The sequence below is a fragment of the Peromyscus californicus genome, unplaced genomic scaffold (assembly GCF_007827085.1).
Source record: "Peromyscus californicus insignis strain IS unplaced genomic scaffold, ASM782708v3 Scaffold_3__1_contigs__length_106647218, whole genome shotgun sequence".
Lineage (NCBI taxonomy): Eukaryota > Metazoa > Chordata > Mammalia > Rodentia > Cricetidae > Peromyscus > Peromyscus californicus.
The window spans coordinates 7,273,390-7,292,703 of record NW_026294551.1 but is presented as its reverse complement, the minus strand read 5'-3'; the positions used below and the strand labels follow the sequence as shown (position 1 = coordinate 7,292,703).

The window sequence follows — 19,314 nt, the reverse complement described above, 5'->3', positions numbered from 1 at the left end:
AATGTCCTCTCAGGAAGTTCATTGATCCTCCGACTTTGTGTCTAGTAATGAAATTTTATTGATCAAGGAGGGCTGTTGGCAGTTCATAAACAGCCAACACCGTGGCTGTCGGCGGGTGGTGGAAGGGGGTGGGGAGGAGGTGATGTCTTCGCACAGAGACTGTGGGCATCAGAGAGGAAAGGCAGGCTGGAGTGCGCTGTACCTAGAGCCTGGGGTCATGATGATAGACAGCCCCAGGGCCTCAAGCCCTGACAGGGTTAATTCTGACATGGCAGGCAAGAATATGGCGCTGGTCGTGTTTAAAAAGCGGGTGCTGTGCCTATGCCTTTATGGGTTCTTCCTTTCTTTCTTTTTTTTTTAATCGTATTTTCCTGGCCATTTTTGTCAGGATTCTGAGGAGCAGAGTGACCTCACATAGCCCAGGACTGACGTGTCTCAGGCTTTCCCCTGGGGACCTGTAGGCTGTTCTGAGCCACCAGGATTAGAAGGGAACTGTCACTTCATTTTTCTTCCTGTCCTCAGAGAAGCCAGCCGCTTAAGACTGGTGACATCAGGAACTTGAACACTTAGTCTAGATGTAAGTGTGGAGCTGGTTGTCTGGACCATGACCCTTAGGTGCCGGCCCCGCCTGCCAGTGCCTGAGCTTATCCAGGGCATCAGCCTGGCTCTTTGAACCCAAATCCATTTCCTTTTTTACATTTGATGTATTTATTTTGTTTGGGGGCGGGGCATGTGAGTGGGGCACGGGACAGCCTGCTGACATTGGTTCTTCCCTCCTACCGTGTGGACTTCAGGGATCAGACACAGATCCTCAGGTGTGGTGGCAAGTGCCCTTACCCCGCCATCTCTCTCACCCAGCCAGTATAGATTTGATTCCTCCCTCTGATCTCCAAGCCTCGTCGAGCTATCTCGGGCACCAGTCCCAAGCTGATGCATCTCCTGCCAGCCTCACAGTGTAGCCAGCTAGAATAAGAAACAGGAATTCGGGGTCATTTTTTTCCACCTTTTGTAGAAGGCGAATGGCCTGAAGAGCTGAGAGCAGCGGAAGCGGTGAAGAAAGACTCAGGCGTCAAAAAAGGACGCCGACGCGTCCGTCTCTGGCTCCCTGACCTGTGGCTCTGTTGCTTTCAGTGGGGGTCAACCTGTTCTATTTCTGCATCATCGTTTACCTGTACGGAGACCTCGCCATCTACGCTGCAGCTGTGCCCTTCTCCCTCATGCAGGTGACCTGGTGAGTAGCCCCCTCGTCTTTCTCCCTGGTTGCAGACCCACAGGCCTCCTCCACCAGCAGGGCAGAGGGTCTTCCACACTACAGCCCTAAACACACCCACAGCCGAGGGCACGGCCCACCTAAGGTCCTTGTCCACACAGAAGGCCCAGCTGTGCCCTCTGTCCGCACGAGGCACTTCTGCCTCGTGCTCTCCCCTTTCCTGTCCCGTCAAGAAGGTAGCTTGGGTTCCCGGCCCTCGGAGTCGTGGTGCTGCGTGAACAAGTGTGGCTTGTCCTCAGGGACAGTTATGAAAAGTGGGAGTGCAGGCCCCTGGTCTCTTCCTAGCCAAGCAGGGGCCTGTGCTGAGCCCACGTTTGCCGATTGCTCTCTTCAGCAGTGTGTCTGGAAATGACTCCTGTGGCGTGGACACAGACACCAAATACAACGACACTGACCTGTGCTGGGGGCCCCTGCGCCGGGTGGATGCCTACAGGATCTACCTGGTGAGTGTCCTCTCGCGACCTGGGGCACACCAGGCCAGCGTGCGTGGCAGAGAGTGTTTGAACCCCTTTTCTTCTCTGTCCCAGCCCTCTCTCCAGAGAGGAGTCCTGCACATTGTCTTCACTCTGACTCCCAAGTGAGGTCTTAGCCGCAGAGTCAAATGTGGCTTGGAATGGGCCTCCAGGTCCAGGCCAGCAGATTGCCATGAGCTGGTGCAGTTTGAGGGATACCTGCAAAGGTCTTGTGTTCCAGAGACTTTCTGGGTCTTGGCCTCACTCCAGGCCAGCTAGGCGCACACCAGCAGGATAGACAAGACTGGTCCATCTTCCAGTTGACCCTGACCACAGACAGACTCTCCAGACAGGTTGGGCTCAACCCAGCCTTCTTCCTGTCTTCCCATGGATGAGGGAAGAGGATGAATCGCCTGCCTCACTCTTGATTGCTTCGTGCTGTGGCGTGGTGGGGGTGGAGCTGACTAATACACCAGACAGGCCTCAGATAATAAGACGACAAGGCACCAGAGGCAGGCTCAGGAATGTTTCCCTCCAGCTTTGGTGGCGTCTCTTGGTCCTTTCTGCCCCCACTTGGTTCTTCTCAGCCCTGACACGTGGTCAGGTGTGCTGGATGCCACTCAGTCCTGGCCGTGGCGGCTTTACCGATGTGAAGGGGCGGGGAGAGAGCAGGGTCTTTCTGCCAGGAGCCTCTTGACTTGGGTCACCCCTGTCCCAGCTCAGGGTTCCCTGGACCCTGTCATCTGTGCTGCTGGGGTCTGGACTTACTAATCCCAAGGACTACTGAGTGGGTTTCATCTTTCCGACCAAGTAGGCTCCTGAAGGACCCTGCAGGCTAGGGTTCAGGAGCTGTGTCCTGTCTGTGTTCCTATAGCTGTCACTCTGTGGTCTGTGTCCCCACTGGGGCAGGCAGCCCTCCCTAGGACTTTGTGTGCTAGTAGAATTTCACCCTCCCATTGAAAGTGCAGCAGGTATTTGATAGCAAGTTACATCATCCGGTGCCCAGGTCCACCCCTGCGGCCCTGGAGTGGGCACAGGAACCCAGCAGGCAGCCAGGTGCCAAGTCAGGAGAGGTCCAATGAGGCTTTGTTAGCCTCTTAGCATTTCAGTATGCCCCAATTAAGGCCCCTCTGAATCAGTTCCTCCCCAGGTGTAGGGAGCAGGAGGAGAATGAGGACGGTGTCTGGGTGCTCCAAGGAGGAGTGACAGCAGCTGAGCTGCTCTGGTGGGTCCCCACCGGGGAGGCCACCACAGTCTGCAGGCTCTGCCTGGTATACTCCCACCCTGCAGCACAGTGGATACCAAGCACAGGGGTATTGGATGCTGCCGTTTGCTTGGTGAATTATTCAGAAGCATTGTTATTGCTGTGTTAAATTGTTTCTGCAGTCTTTTCTGTAAACCTTCCACATGATGGAAGCCTCCTTCCCCGAGTCTCAATAACTCTGACAGAACAGAAGGAACTCCTCAGGAAAGCAGACGGGCATTAATTACTACCTTCATCTCCCAGATATTGCACTTATAACTCACGGAGCTAATTGTCCTGGTGCCTTCGAGCACTCCAGCCTGAGAGGCCAAGCCTTCAGAGTAGGAAGGCGAAGACTAGTGCCCCCTGGGAGCCTTCTCTCTGGGTAGTACACACTGTCCGTGCCTGAGCCCCAGTCTGCCCAGAACCTTCGCCTCGCCTGCATCCTTCACGCAGTTCAGAGGCCTGAGCGTCTGGGCGTCATCTTGGAGGTTCCTTTTCAGCTTTGCATGTGGTCCCCATGGTCTGTGGTCCAGGAAAGCGGCACAGCCACCTGACACAGTGCTAGGGCTTTATCTGTCTGCAGACCCCTCCCCCAAGGAGCTAGAAGGGAGATAGTAAGGATGCTGGCAACTTTCTGCGGGCCTGAGTCTCCTAGCAGACGATCAGGGCATCTTTCCTTCCCAACTAAGGAGAACGAGACCCTAGCAAGTAACCTCTTTGGATCTCAGACGTAGGGCCGACATCCTCTAACCTGGCCTCTCGTCACTCAGGATCAAGTGGTCCCTCCCTTCCAAAGGCTCTAGCCTCATGCCTTTCACCACCAGCTGGTCTGATTTTGAGGATCGTCAGGGTCCACCCAAAACGTTAGCAGGGCAGCAAGCAGTTGAGAGTAGACTGAAGACTCCCTCCCACCCCACACATAAATCATCTCAGGTAAATGATGCCCTCCCGTCTGCGTCTTTAAAAGGACTTCATAATAATCATGTCTTCATTGCTATTCTGGAACAGTATGTTCTGTGGGATAAAGAAACAGGCTTTTATATTGTGGCTTAATGTGCAGACAGTCCTCTGGAAACCAGCTCAGGAAAGCCCCCGAGAAGCGCACAGAGAATGAGAATAGGTGGGATCTTAACTACTTCTGAGACCGGCCTGTGGGTAGCATCTGATGACGTCAAGAAGGGTGCTTTCTCCACCAGCAGCCACCAGTTGCCTCCCAAAGCCCCTTCCCTTAAGAGATGGAAAATCCCTCCTCCCTTCCCCTGGTGGCCCCCAGCTACTTCCCATGATTCCCAGTGCAGCTGATGAGTCAGTTCCTCCTTCTTCATCCCTGTGTTGGCCTTGGAGCAGGGTGCTTGGGGCGCTGAGGGTCCCCTGCATCACCCACTGCTTCAAGTGCACTCTCGGGTGTCTTGACACACTGCCACAGCAGCGACCTGGGGACTGTCATTCGGGCCCATGAGCGTTCACAGGATCTGCTTCAGTTGACTTTGGGTCCTGAGCCCCCTTCCCCTGCTCCTGAAAGACGAAATGGGAAAGTGTCAGGTGCCCTGACTAAAAACTCGAGACCTTGCTCAGCCCTGGTGCATGTCCTGGCACTGGCACTGGGAGGAGAGAGAGTCATAATGTGGCAGGGACTAGGAAAAATGAGTGGCAAGGTTGAGAAGAGGGCTCAGTGGGTAAAGTGGGGGCCCGCGTTGAGATATCTGGTGCCCATGTGAAAACCAGTCTCGGAGGCACGCATGTCTAACCCCAGCGCAAGGCGGGAGAGGGAGCAGAAGGATCCCAGTGGCTCATGGCCAGCTGGTCTAGCCAAAATGGTGAACTCCAAGTTCAGCAAGAGACCTGGCCTCAAAAAATAAGGTGGAGGTTGATACCAGAGACATGTGACTGATACAGGAGTGTGTCACTGGTTTTCACATGATCACATACAAGTGGGTGCACCCTCACATGCATACATGGTACACACCTAAGAAAAGGGAAACGTGCCATTTTGATTCTGTGCCACAGTGCCAAGGAGCCAGGGTCCCAGTGGAGCAATGGGCTTGTGTGTGAAGTCTAGCCTCGGGCCGCTCTCCTCCGGTGCCTGCTGTGGCGCTTGTCTGGGTTGCTTGTTTCTGCAGCACTCCCAGCCTGCATTCTGCCCCTTGTCCCGGATCTTCATCCAGCGCCACCCCTCCTCCCACAGGCCATCACGGGTCAATGAAGGCTCCCTAGGAGCTGGAAGCTGACAGCTTCTGCCACTTCAGGTGGGCAGATGCTGCAGGGTCACAGGCATCAACAGGCACCAGCCCAGCTGAGCCAGAGCGCAGATGGCAGAGCGGAGCTTAGCCTGCTGGAAACCCAGGCACAAACTGGCCACGTTGAGCAGGGGGCTTTGGGACAGGACAAGGTGACCCCAGTTTGTTCTCAGCAGGAGTTGTGCAACGCACCCCTGGAACACAGTTGACTGGGAGGAGAGGGGCAGCCTATTCACAACTGTCAGGTGCCTGGCCCCCTCTGCAGGTGGAGGGCATCCTCCCCAGCCTCCCTCCAGATAACCCCTCAAGAAGAGGAAGGAGCTCAGAGCAGCGCTGCTTGCCAGCTTCTCCCTAGAGGAGCAGGTCACCCTGCCAGGTTACATTAGGGGGTTCCTCCTGAGCCTTCTCAAGAGCCCTGCCCACTCCTTCTGATTGTCCCTGTGCTATAGCTCTGTCCTTTGACTGTCTGTGACATTTAAAACAGCAGTTAGTTCCTCTTTTCAACCCAAATGTTTCTTCCTAGAATATTGAAGGCACAGACAGGCAAGGACAGTGTGTCCTCCTCATGAGGGTGTGAGATCCCGCAGCCAAGCATCTCTGTGTCTCAGCTCGGCTCACCCTGGCTTGGTGAGGCTTGTTTGTTGTTGCCTTTCCGGGTGTGGTTTTGTTTTGTAGCGAGGGGCTCTTGCAGTCCACGCTGTCTTTGAGCTCACCATGTTACCGAATCTGGCCTTGACGCCTCATCTTCCTGCCTCTGCCTCCCCAGTGCTGGAATTACAGGAGTACCCCGCCACACGTGACATAGGCATGGCATGTGAGCAGTGGCTTCTGTGTGTCACACCGTCAAGTTCATGCTGTCCTCACAGAGAGTGGCTTCCTCAGGCTCCCCAGACCCAGGCCGACAGCGGCTCAGCGGCTCAGCAGGCTCTCCTCAGTGCTCTGACAGGCTCGGGACAGAGTGCTGTGTGCAGGGCAGCCCTGGCTATGCTGCCCAGCTTGGGGACCAGCTTGCCAGCCCCACAGCATGACCTCTACCAGGGGCTGGGCTGCACTGGGCTGACCCTCCCGTCGATTTTGAAGCGTTCTCTCTCTCGTTGCTGCATTCTGTCTCTCGTTCCCAGGGAGCAAACCGGATTGTTCCTAATACTCAAGTAAGGTTGGAAGTGAGTCTCTTCCCAAGGACATTCCCTTCCGCTGCCAAAGTTGCTTTGTACTTTCGACATCAGCCATTGTGCCCTGGGGCTGTCTAGCATCTGCTAATAAGTGGGTCACCGCTGCCAACGCTTGAATATTCATCCTTACCCATTCTGGGGCAGGAGGTGGCCTAGAGGCCTTCAGGACCAGTGAGAAAGGGACATTAACAAGAGGCGTAAGTCTTGGGAGCAGCCGCAGTGTCACAGGACCCGGCTGCTCTCCAGGCCACAGTGCTGTGCCTCCAGGCTGTCACACACTCAGGCCCTGCCAAGCTGCAGGAGAAATGGGTGGGTGCCGCCCCGCCCCGCCCCCCGTCGTGTGCAGTGCAGACCGCGCATGGAAACGGGGAGACGAGAACAGGGAGGGGTTCTCGGGATGACTGGTTAAGAGCTCTGACGAGGCCATCTGTGGAGGATCCCTCTTAGAAACTGAGAGTCCAGAAAATCCGGCAACCTGGTGAGGGGTGTCTTTGGGGAGCATCCTTCATCTGTCACACAAGTTAGGACTCACCCCAGCATCAAGCCAGAGCCAGTCAGGTAATTCCCAGTGCCTGAGGTGGGGAGGGCAGGGCTCATAGGTTGAGGGTATCCAGGTGACAGATTCGTGGGCACAGTGAGGGACTCAATCTCCTCCTCTCCTCCTTCCCAGCATGTCTTAGGCAGCTCCATCTCCTTCAGTTCTGGAGGCCCTGCATACTTGGGTTTGTTTTGCTGGTCACCCGCCCCATTCTCCCTCCTGAAAGGATGCTGGTCACCCCCCAGGTGGCCGGCCGCACAGGTGTGAGTAGAGCAATCATGACCAAATCCAGTCCTGTAACTCGGAGCGGGTGGCCCCTAGACCCAGTTTATCTCCACGAATGCTGAACCCTCTGCTTTCATCCCAGGAGTCAGGGACTCGGGAAGGGTGAATTTCTTCCACTCCCTGGAAATTCAGGTGCCTGCTCTCTGGGCCTAATGTGCAGTGAATCCCAGCATCTGGCAGTGACCAAGCTCAGGTTGGAATGGCAGCCGTGGAAGGGTCAGCTTGTCTCTTTCCTTTACGAGGAAATCAATCACAGGAGCCGGCCTGTCTCATACAGGAGCGGCCGTGTGTGTGTGTGTGTGTGTGTGTGTGTGTGTGTGTGTGTGTGTGTGTGTGGACTCTCCCCACCCTGTCTCTGAATGACATTCAGACTGCCTGTCACTTGCTCCAGCACTGGCTTGTTTTGTCAGCCCTTGTCTAGGGATCCCATGGACCCGCTGTGACACTGTCACTCGGCTGTGGTCTCTCAGACCTCCAGACCTTTCTGTTCTTGCTTGTTCACTGCCACAGACCCACCCTCTCCTTCCGGAGGATACCCGGGTGTCACCTCCCTGAGGCACACCGTGGCAACTTCCCTCTCCTTCCCCCACTGTGCCCTCTGGGGGTTGGGCCTGAGCTGCCGCCTCCTGCTCAGTGGGAAAGTTGTTTTTATTTTTAATGGCACTCTCAGGAACATGGGTTCTATCAGCTGGCATTAAGCCCACCATCCATCATGGCCCGTGTCCCGCTGCTACCACGGCCAGTACCTGATGCACCAGCTTGGAGGACAGTGTATGATCCCCAAGCCACCTCAGTGAAGAGCCCAGGTCTGGGACTCAGGATCCTGAGGCAACAGGCAGGTCTTCTGCCTCAACTGCCTCCTTACCCAGCCCCTCATAGTACTAGTCAGGGTCCCTCAAGGTAAAAAGGGCCACTCAGACCCCCTGTTCACCCAGCCCCTCATAAGTACTAGTCAGGGTCCCTCAAGGTAAAAAGGGCCACTCAGACCCCCTGCTCATCCCGGCAAGTTAAGTGTCTCTCTGGCCCTGTTAGGGTGTCTCGTGTGTCCCAAATTTGGCTTCTTTGTCTAGAAACTAGTACAGCTTTGCAGACAGCATGTCCCCAAAGTGAGCCAGTTCATTCTGGAGCACCTGAGGAGATAATGGCTGGACTTACCTACTGGCTGGCCCTTTCTTCTCCCTGTTCCCGAGTTTAGAAATGCAGGTGGAGGCAGGTATACTGATATCTTGCCCCTGCCCCCAACATATTCCAGTTATGGGAAAATGCAAACATATGAAATGAGTTGTTCCTACCTCACTGGAGAATATGTCGCCATCCCCGGTGTATTTACAGTGTCATCCTATGAAAACTGAGCTCTTGGAAGTAGAACTTTAGACCCATCTCTTGTGTAAAGAGAGGCAGTGGGTATTCGTGTACACAGGTACAGAAATTCAAAGCCTGGCTCAGGTAGCTGGAGAAATAGGCAGATGCCAGATTGGGGTGATCTCCATAAGCAGCCCACCAAAGAATAGTTCCAGGGACATCCCCACCCAGCACCACACTTGGACCCCTGAGCTAGAAAGGCATCCCAGAGCCATAGCATATCCCCACACTCACACTCACACCACTGCCCATTTGGTTGGGGAGCTTCCAAGTAGGTCTCCGTGGGGCGCTCATCCCTGCCGAGGACCTTCTGCACTGTTTTTGTGTTCAGGACTGTTTTTGTGCACACTGATCACAGTCAGACCCCAAGCTGTACACTTGAGCCCTCCTTGTTTATGAGCAGCCTAGTCAGGGGGTAAAAACTTGGGGAGCCATACTTTCCCAGCCACCAGGCTGATCTCACCTCTGCATATGCATGTACATGCGTATGTGTGATGTTTCCAGCCATTACTACTGGAGCTGGGCCCTGGGCAGGCTCCCATAACTCAGCAGTCTAGGCTGCTCACTGCTCTGTATGCCCTCTGCTTCCGTGGGCATGGCTGGGCACAGGGCTAAATAAAAATGACTTCCTACTTTGGTTGGTTGGTTTAGGTTTGGGGTTTTGTTTGGTTTAATTTATTTTAGTTTTAATTAGGTGTATATGTTGGGGTTGGGGGACATGTGCACATGTGAGTGCCAGTGGTTGTGGATCCAGAAGGTGGCACTGGACACCTGGACCTGGAGTCACAGGCAGTTATAAGCCACCCAGTGTGGGTACTAGGAACCCACCTCAGATCCTCTACAAGAGCAGTACACACTCTTAACCACTGAGCCATCTCTCCAGCCTGGTCTAATTGAGAGTGTCTTGTTTTGTAGTCCAAGCTGGCTTCCAGTTCACTATGTAGCCCTGGTTAGCTTTGAACACATGATCTTCTTGCTTCCACCTCCCAGGTGTTGGTATAGCATGTGCTGTGATGCCCCCCTTATATTCTTTAAGGAAATATCCTGATAACTTCAGATGGATCCCTAACCCACCACCGCCATTTTTATTTCATAGGGAGAAAAAAGATTCACAAAAGACTACAACCTCTTAAGCGGCTTACCAAACCCTCCTTACTATGATTAAATACTTAACCAAACTACTCTCCTCTTGGTCTGCTCCTTCTGTCCTAGAGATCAGGCCATGACACCTGGTGACCCTGCTGGATTTGAGGAGGCAGGACTGTTCCTCTGAGCAATGCTCATTCTCTGGTATGGGATGCATGTTGTAAGCAGAAGCCTTCTAAATAGTGGCTGTCTTAGTTAGGGTTACTATGGCTGCGATGAAACATCATAACCAAAAACAGCTTGGAGAGGAAAGGGTTTATTTGGCTTCCATGTCCTGAATCACGGTCCACTGAGGGAAGCCAAGGCAGCTCAAACAGAGCAGGAACCTGGAGGAGGAGCTGATGCAGAGGCCATAGAGGGGTGCTGCTCACTGGCTTTCTCCCCGTGGCTTACTTATAAAACCAGGACCACCAGCCAGGGATGGCACCATTCATAATGGGATGGATCATTCATTAATTAAGAAAATGCCCTACAGGCTTGCCTATAGCCCAATCTTATGGAAGCATTTTCTCAATTGAGGTTCCTTCCTCAGATGACTCTAACGCATGTCAAGTTGACATAAAACCATCCAGCACAGTGGTCCTGGGGCAGCAATAATTGCTTAATGAAATGAAGCATTCACTCTGAAGTAATAAACATGTTCCTTCACATAGCTATGTCCCAGCGCTGGCCATGCACACTGGTGCCAAAGCAATCCAGGTGCACTCTCCAGTATACCCGGGCCCTGCAAAGGCAGAGGGAGCCATAGAACCCCAGAGGGTTTATAGGCAGCAAAAAGCAGTGTGAGGCACAGTGTGAAGGACTCGATGCAGAGCTAAACAATTAGGTGCATATTAATGATGCCGTGTGATTAATGAGCAGGAGCTCGGGAAGTCTTGTGGATGAGCTGAGAAGATGGAGACACATCTTAATAAGCCTTCCAGCTCAGAGGGAAGTGCTGCCTAGGGTGTTGCTACGCGGATACTGTGAGAGTGCGAATCTAGAAGGCAGGGAGGGTCACAAGCCACCCAGGGTGTTTCATTCAGCCTGTGGCAATAGCTTTCTCAGCATAGATCCAAAAAAATATAAAATAAAATAAAATGGTTCCAAGAAACCTTGATGGGACCAGGCACAGGGCTCAGAGGTGCTGACAACTTACGATAGGCCAGGTAGCCCTACCCCACCCCACCTATTTGGAGAAGTTGTGTTCTGCCAACTCCAGCAGCAGGTAAACCCTCTAAGACGACTTCCCAGCTGCCCCTTCCCCAGGCCAGTAATGAAGGCCTTAATGATGATTCTCAGTGTCTGGTTCCTGGACCACTGGCCAAGATACCCTTTATCAAAAATTTGGGTGGGGGGATGGGATGCAAGATGGCTCAGTAGATAGAGGTGTTGGCCATGAAAATCTGGTGACTGAGTTTAATCCCCAGAATTTACATAAGGGTGGAAGGAGAAAACTGACTCCAGAGTTGTCACCTGATCTCCACATAAATGCGCGCGCGCGCACACACACACACACACACACACACACACACACACACACACACACACAGACACTAAAAATTTTTTAATTAGTATGGTCTGGGGACTCCAGGCTAGAAGCACAGCTCAGTAACAGAGCACTTGCCTAGTTTGCAGAAGGCCCTAAGCTAAGTTGTCCAACTGACCTAGCAGATGCCTGGGTCTTATGGGGGAGGCCTGGGAATCTGTCTTTCACGTCGGTAACCTTGCCAACACAAAGATCCTCTTGTCCCAGCAAAGGCTGTTCTGGTCTTCTTCATGGACCTACTTTCCAAGTACTGTCATGGAAGGGGTGGGTGGTCAGGGGCTTCCAGAGAAAGGAGGTTGGCCAGACCATCCCCAGGTCCCTAGCCTGGGGTCACTAGTAACCTCCTGAAATGTCACTGATGTGCTCCCATGCCCACAGGGACTAAGTATCTGACTGCGCAGGCTCTCAGCACCCTCGGGGAAGAGTCGCGGAAGGCTGCTGTGTTGTCTGAGAGCAGCAGGTGCGTTCATGTCCCTGCCGGATGGTCCCCTTGAGCTGCCTTCAGACCTGCCATTTGGGGGATCCCTATGGAGGGCACCTCCCACTGACCAGCAGCTGGGGAGGAAGTTGGGGTTGCTAGTGTGATATCTCATACCCAGTTCAACAGAGCTCATTCAGCAGGCAGCTTGATGTGCTGTCTCCCTCCTCCAAGGTTACTCAGTTCCTGTCTGTCTGAGGTCAGCTATCAGCAGGGAAAAAGAGGTGGATCCAGCTTGGCCTGTGTGTTCCTCTCTGCAGGGTTCTCATACTCTGGGCACCTGACTTTCCTCCCTCCCTCCCTCCCTCCCTCTCTTCCTCCCTCCTTCCCTCTCTCCCACTCCAGCATGGAGCATTCCCTCCTCCATCGCTCTCCCCAAGAAGAGCATATAACTAGGGAGGGAGGATACTGAGAGGCTCTCAGGTGCTCACCTGACACCTCTTGGAGAGTAGCCAGACAGATGCAGATGGTGGACCTGCCTCTTGGTGTTCCTGGAGCAGGACAGGAGATCAAGGGACAGACCCCAGGTCCAAGAACACTGGGATTCCAGCTGACCAGGGAGATTCGAACAGCCACCTGCCTGTATTGCCCACCACCAATTGTACCAGAGCAGGTTCGTTCTAACAGAATCAGCTAGAGTGTGTGGGCTTTTCCCTAAGGGAGCTAGGGCCTGGATCGATGGCCCAGAGGGTCCCTATGCCCTCATCACTCATGATATAGTCTGCCTTTCCTTTGTAGTCTCTGGTTCTTAGGACCTTTCAGGACCAAGGTGACCTTCAGCACAGCCCCTGCTGGTTCCCCAGCCCACAGTGATTAGGGACCAAGGACATGGCCAGCTTTCTCATGTAATTGCAATCTGGCAATCCTATTTGCCTTTCCTTGACATCCAAAATAAACAAGTCTGAGCTGCAGACTTAGTAGTTAAAGTGAGGGCCAGTAACCCAAGTCTCTAGTGCTCCAGAAGTTCTGGGCTTTGTGCCTGTCACCGTGGCCCTGGAGAGCCAGAATGTAGGCACTGCTCTCCTCCAAAGCGTCCAAACCCCACCACCCTTCACCACACCCATCCTCCCTAGTTATAATTCCATTCCTGTGATAAAACACCTAGTCAAGAAGCAATTAGAGAGCTGGGTGTAGTGACACACACCTTTAATCCCAGCATCCAAGAAGCAGAGGCAGGAGGATCTCTTTGAAGCCAGCCTAGTCTACATAGTGAGTTCCAGGACAGCCAGGACTATGTATAGAGACCCTGTCTCAAAAAAACAAACCAAAACAAAAAGCTTTAAAAAGCAACTTAGGGGAGAAAGTTTATTTCAACTTATAATTCCAGATTACAGTCCATCATTGCAGGGAAGTAAAGGCAGGAACTTGAAGTAGCTGGTCACATCCACAGTCAACAAAGAGAGGATGATTGCATTCATGCCTGTTAGTGTTTGGCTCGCTTTCTTCACTTAAACAATCCAGGACCCCTGCCTGGGGAATGGTGCCACCCACAGTAAGACAGGTCTTTCCACATTAACATGATTAAGACAGCACTTCACAGACACACCCACCAGCCTAGCGGATCAGGGCAGTTCCTCACTGAGACTTTCTTCTCAGGATAATTCTAGATTGTGTGAAGTTGACAATTAAAATTAACCATCACATCCCCCAGTCCTGTGCGGGTTTCTACAGAGCTTATGCTAGTCAAGTGTGTGTTGTATGTTCTTGCCTACCCTCCAATAGGCTCCTAGGAGGGCCTGTGACAGCTTCCACTCCTCTGTCCCTGTGGAACAAGTGAATAGTCCTGTTCTCCCTGCACCCTTCATAGCACAGGATTAAAGCTCCTGTAAACTCATTAGAGCCGGGCACGGTGGCACACACCTTTAATCCTAGCACTCAGGGAAGCAGAGGCAGGTGGATCTCTGCAAGTTCCAGGCCAGCATGGTCTATATAGCTAGAGAGAACCTGTCTCAAAGAAAAAAAATTAAATTGAAACTGAAAAAACAAACAAACACAAAAAAACCTTATTAAAACTGAGAAGAACCACCCCCCCCCCCCCCACCCCCCGCAAGGTCCCAAGTACAAACCAGGTGGATGCATTTGACTGTTGTTTCCTTGCTTAAAACCACCTGGAAGCACCTCCCTCCATGGGGTCCGCCTGGCAGACTCTGTCTTGCCTCCCAGAGTCCCTTCCATGTCTATCTCCCTCCCCCGCCCCCCCCCCCCCCCCCATCAGCATCTTCCAAGGATGCTCATGCTCTGAGCCCTTGCCATGCCTTGGCTTCACTCTCCGGTCTCACGAGCCTTCTGTCTTGCATGGGCTCAGGGATCGTTTGGGCCTGCTGGATTCTTAGGGCCAGCTACATTTGGGTAGCCACTGCCCTAGCCTGACGAAGCCAGCTCCACATATACAGCCAGCTCCTCTTCTCCCCAAGGGACAGCATCCTCTGGTCCTTACCACCAGGACAGACTCTTCCTCAGCAAAGACCAGAGCACCTTTGGAGGACTGAGTTGGAGGGGAGCAATTAAAAGCCATCCACATGTGTGGAAGTTGGAGGCCCCCCGGCTCACCACTCCTGCTCCCCTGCCTGCTCTTCTTTGCATCTGACCTGCCAACAGGGGATTACCAGGTTACTGCTTCCAAAGTCAGTTCTGTCCCTCCAGGCAGAGCTCTTAGGTCTCCACTGCCACAGCCCATTGTGCATGTATATGCATGCCCATTTGTATACACGCAGGCATGCATGCATGCACACTCTTCCCCCCTCCCCTCCCCTCCCCACGTGACCTCTCACCTGGGCCTGGTGTTGCTAGATCCCACCTCACTCTGTCTCGTTTGTGAGGAGATAACCATCCATTAGAAACCCCGATGGCTTATAGTCATTACGTGAATGACCGTGTGGATTTTCCACAATATTTATCTTCTCCCCCAAACCACAAAGGTTGTAGCTCTGGCATCAGATTCTTGGAACTCTGCCCACCACCGGGTGCCATCTGGCTTGTCAGCTGAGCAAAGACCACAGCAGGCTATGCAGGCACCGGCCCAAGTTGGACAGGAGCCATGAGAAAGCAATCGGCATGTGTCCAGGCTGCAGGCCATCCCACCTGCACCAGCTCCTCCTCCCCTGCCTGCTCTTCTTTGCATCTGACCTGCCAACAGGGGATTACCAGGTTACTGCTTCCAAAGTCAGTTCTGTCCCTCCAGGCAGAGCTCTTAGGTCTCCACTGCCACAGCCCCAGCTACAGCTAAGTAATTGAGATTTTGGACAAAGCCTTTAATCCCTCTCAACACCTGTTTTCTGAAGTGGAAACAGTAGCCAGGATTAGAAAGCATCCTACCTGGGAAGCAGGAGCTCCAAAGAGCTGCTTCCCTTGCCAGCTCTCAAAGCCCTTCCTCCCAGCCCCCAAGGCCAAGCCTCTCTAGATGACAGGCAGCAGCCCTGGGTCTCAGAAGCCCAGAGAGTTTAGGGGAGGCTCTGGGCAGGGGGAGTTGGTTGCCAGCAGCACCCCTCAGAATGCAGTCCCAGAACCACCTCCCATCTGCAGGCTTCCTAGCCACTGGGGACCATTGCCTGGACCAAGAGCCAGACCTTGTCCTGATTTTAAAGGCTGGCACAGAGGGACTGGTGATGTGACAGAGTCAGCTGCTGGGGGCCATGGCTTGTGTTCTGGGCAGACATGGGCCCCTTTTGGCAGGGAGATGGCATGTGAAATTTCCATCAGTGTGGTGTTGCCGGAACCCTAGTGCCCTCCCAGGTTGTTTAGGATGACTTTCTTCCTCTTTTCCGCCGCCCCCCCCCCCCAGTAATGTAGAAGTCAGTGGGAAAGGTGGTTTTTGATTTGCAACAAAAACCTGCCACAAATCGAAGGTCAGGAAGGTGACTCACCTGAGTGGGGGCTGGGAAGTGGTCGGGAAGATGAGTCATAAAGTGGACAGCTAGGTTCCTCCTGTTCATTTACAGTTGTCCTCCAAAGGGGAACAGGGTCGGGAGGCTCAGCAGGCACGGGCACTTGCTGCACAAGCCTACAAGCTTGGTCCTCAGAACCCACATAAAGGTGGAAGGAAAGGACCAGTCCCATGGTTTTTGACCTCTACACCTATGACGTGGCACACATGTCCTACATAGTAAAGGAATACATTTTTAATGGGAGGCAGAGGACTGCAGAGATAAATTAGCATAAGAGCCCATGCCACAGCTGAGTGTAGTGGCGCACACCTTTAATCGCAGCACTCGGGAGACAGAGGCCAGCCTAGTCTACAGAGTGAGTTCTAGGGTAGCCAAGGCTACACAGAGAAACCCTGTCTCAAAGAATCCAGGGGAAGAAAAAAAAAGCCACAGAAGAGTCCATACTGCTCTTGCAGAAGATCTGAGTTGGGGTCCCAGCACTCAGATAAGGGACTCCAGCCCTGTCACACAGCATAAACCTCAGCTTCTTTCTCTCTCTCTCTCTCTCTCTCTCTCTCTCTCTCTCTCTCTCCTCTCTCTCTCTCTCTCCTCTCCCCCTCTCTCCCCTCTCTCTCTCTCCTCTCTCCCCTCTCTCTCCTCCCCTCTCTCTCTCCTCTCTCTCCTCTCTCTCTCGACAGGGTTTCTCTGTGCAGCCCTGGCTGTCTTGGAACTTGCTTTGTAGGCCAGGCTGGCCTAGAACTCATAGATATCCACCTGCCTCTGCCTCCCGAGTGCTGGGATCAAAGGCTATTGGTCTCTTGGTAATCACAGCTGATTCTTCAGCTCCAGCTGACCAGACACCAGATTCTTCACACAAAAGACCTGGTAGGATCTTTGCTTCCTCTGAAACCTCACAGGCCAGGCCTCTGTTGTCTGCATTTTCTTAACATTCTTACCTCCCAAGTTTCTACATGACAGCTCACCAAGCTTTGAGCACTCAGTGGCTCTCCTTGCCCAAAGTTCCACAGTCCTTCCACAGTCTTCCCTGAAAAAAGACACGGTCAGGTCTGTCACAGCAGTACCCCACGATCCTGGTACCAGCTTCTGTCCTAGTTAGGGTTACTATTGCATTGATGAAACATCATGACCAAGGCAACTTGGGCGAGAAAGAGTTTATTTCAGCTTACACTTCCATCACTGAGGGAAGTCAGGACAGGAACTCAAACAGGGCAGGAACCTGGAGGCAGGAGCTAATACAGAGGCCACAGAGGGTGCTGCTTACTAGCTTGCTCTCCATGGCTTGCTCAGCCTGCTTTCTTTTTTTTTTTTTTTTTTTTTTGGTTTTTTGAGACAGGGTTTCTCTGTAGCTTTGCGCCTTTCCTGGATCTCGCTCTGTAGACCAGGCTGGCCTCGAACTCACAAAGATCCACCTGCCTCTGCCTCCCGAGTGCTGGGATTAAAGGCGTGCGCCACCACCGCCCGGCTTCAGCCTGCTTTCTTATAGAACTCAGGACCACCAACCCAACAATGGCACCACCCTCAATGGGCTGGGCCCTCCCCCATCAATCACTAATTGAGAAAATGCCCTACATATGATGCACTTTGAGAAATTGAGTGACTCAGCAGAGCTGTCTTAAGGATGTCTGTACCCGATCCTCACCCCATCCCTGAGATCTGAACTCAGTGCCCCCTTCACCCTTCATGCTCCCACTCAGAGCTCACCTGCCTGTTGTAGATGAAGCCCCAGAATTTGTGATTCAGTTAGGCAAATGAAACTCCCAGCCCCAAATGTTCACAGCCACTTGAGAAATAAAAATAGCATCCTCGAGCATTTCTTCACTACGCTTCAAGGACGTGTTGCAAGTTCAATTAGGAATGGGTTCATGCCGAGATGCTATTAACCCCAATTAGCTTTTAACCCCCAGCACTCAACAGGAGCAGCCCTGCAAGCTTGGCATCCCTCCCTTTCTCATTTGAAATACCCTCCAGGATCAATCCAGACAGCTCAGCTGTGCGTTTGGCATGTGGCCACCACCACTTGAACCCACTCCTCTGGGGCTCACATGATCTAAACTGTGAATTCTGCCCTCAGCCCTTCCAGAGCCTGTGCGTTTAGGGAAGCCCTGACACGCAGCGGTCCATCGCTCCTGTTCTAGGAAGTACCCCCCGCCCCCCACCCCCCATGCTGAATTAACAGGGGAAGCCCTGGAGTGAGAAGGCACGGAGTAGAGCTTGTTGACCTTTTGTGTTGTGACCCCAAAAGCCGACCAGTGGGATGGAAAGTGCCAGAATCCTTGAGAGCCCCGACCCACTCTTCTGTGGGTACCATAAACAAACAAACTCACCTTTAGAGGTGTATAAATAAACAGGCACTTGGAGAACTGCCCACTTGGTGAGGAAGTTGCTCAGTGCCCATTAAGGGCACACAGTGGCCAGCAGGGCTCAGCACACCCTATTTCAGTCCAGTGCCTTCTCTGGGAGTGAAAGGTACCATGTGAGCATACTGTCCCGGAAATTCTCCCTCCATCTGCACCCACAGAGGTGGGAGGGGGAGGGACCCGACCCCGGCTGGATTCCTTGAGTCGTTCCCACTATCTTATTTGCAGAGTTGAAGTTCTAATCAGAAGCTGCAGGACACTCTACCTCTTCTCGGCAAGGGAAAGATGACACGCAGGTGTTAGGGGTCGTTTTTGTTCAGGAAAAGTTGACGGCTGGGCTATGACTGGGAATCCTACCAAGAGGTAGATGCTTCAGAAAGACAACCCCTTTTGAAGGCCTTTAGTTCTTGAGGGTTCTTCTAAGATGTGACCTTCTGGGTACCATTCCAGAGTCACTATGTGGTTACAGTCTAGAGGGATCCCTTCCCTTGGCAGGGGGCTGGGCAGCACTGCTGAGGACAGGAGCTGAGTGCCAGGCTCCTCTCCTTCAAATCCCGCCCCCTCCCCCAGTTCTAGGATGGGACTGAGGGCCTCACATGTGCCCTCTCCCACTGAGCCACACCTCCCAGCCCTCCAGACTGTTTTTGGAAAGACATCCCACCCCCACCCCCAACACGGTGATCATTTTTCAACAGGTGTACTTCTGCATAGCTGCCGGGCAATGGCAGGAAGGGTAGTGAGGGGTACAAAGCAAATCAGCGAAACTAGGGATGCCTTTTCCCTGACACGGTGATGACACCTTTCTCCCGGCACTTGGGGTACAAAGCGAATCAGTGAAGCTAGGGATGCCTTTTCCCTGACACGGTGATGACTCCTTTCTCCCGGCACTTGGGGTACAAAGCGAATCAGTGAAGCTAGGGATGCCTTCTCCCCGACACGGTGATGACGCCTTCCTCCTGGCACTTCGCCGAGGGCAACCCAGCCCACGGAGACTTGTTCGTGCTTACTCATGTCATGTGTGCAAAGTCTCCTCTAGCTGTTGGAACAAGCAAGGATATGGTCCTTGCCCTCAGTGTGCTGACTCTCCTGCTGGGGTGCAGGAGCAGCCCTGTTCCCTGCAGGACAGAAGTCACATGGTGCCACCATGCACTGGTGGTTCAGTCACGAGCCCCAGAGCAGCCTGAAGTGACCGCAGAGGAGGCTGGCATTTGAATGGGCTGCAGAGATGGGCCAGAGAAAGTATGAGGGAGATTGTCCGTCAGCAGGGGGGGTCCAGGGGGCAAAGGCAGGAGGGTAGGATTAACTTGCTGGGGGACAGGGGAGGGTAGAGGGAAGCAGCCTCCTGTGAGGGCGGATGCA

At 53.3% G+C, this 19,314-nt stretch overlaps 1 protein-coding gene across 1 annotated transcript in view; it reads left to right on the top strand.

Moving 5' to 3' along the window:
- The window catches only part of Tmem104 (transmembrane protein 104), a 59,697-nt gene that overhangs the window by 15,915 nt on the left and 24,468 nt on the right, over window positions 1-19,314 (top strand). The window contains 2 exon segments of the mRNA XM_052758698.1: window positions 1,132-1,231; window positions 1,605-1,713. Of these exon segments, the coding sequence (XP_052614658.1) occupies window positions 1,132-1,231; window positions 1,605-1,713 (209 nt within the window).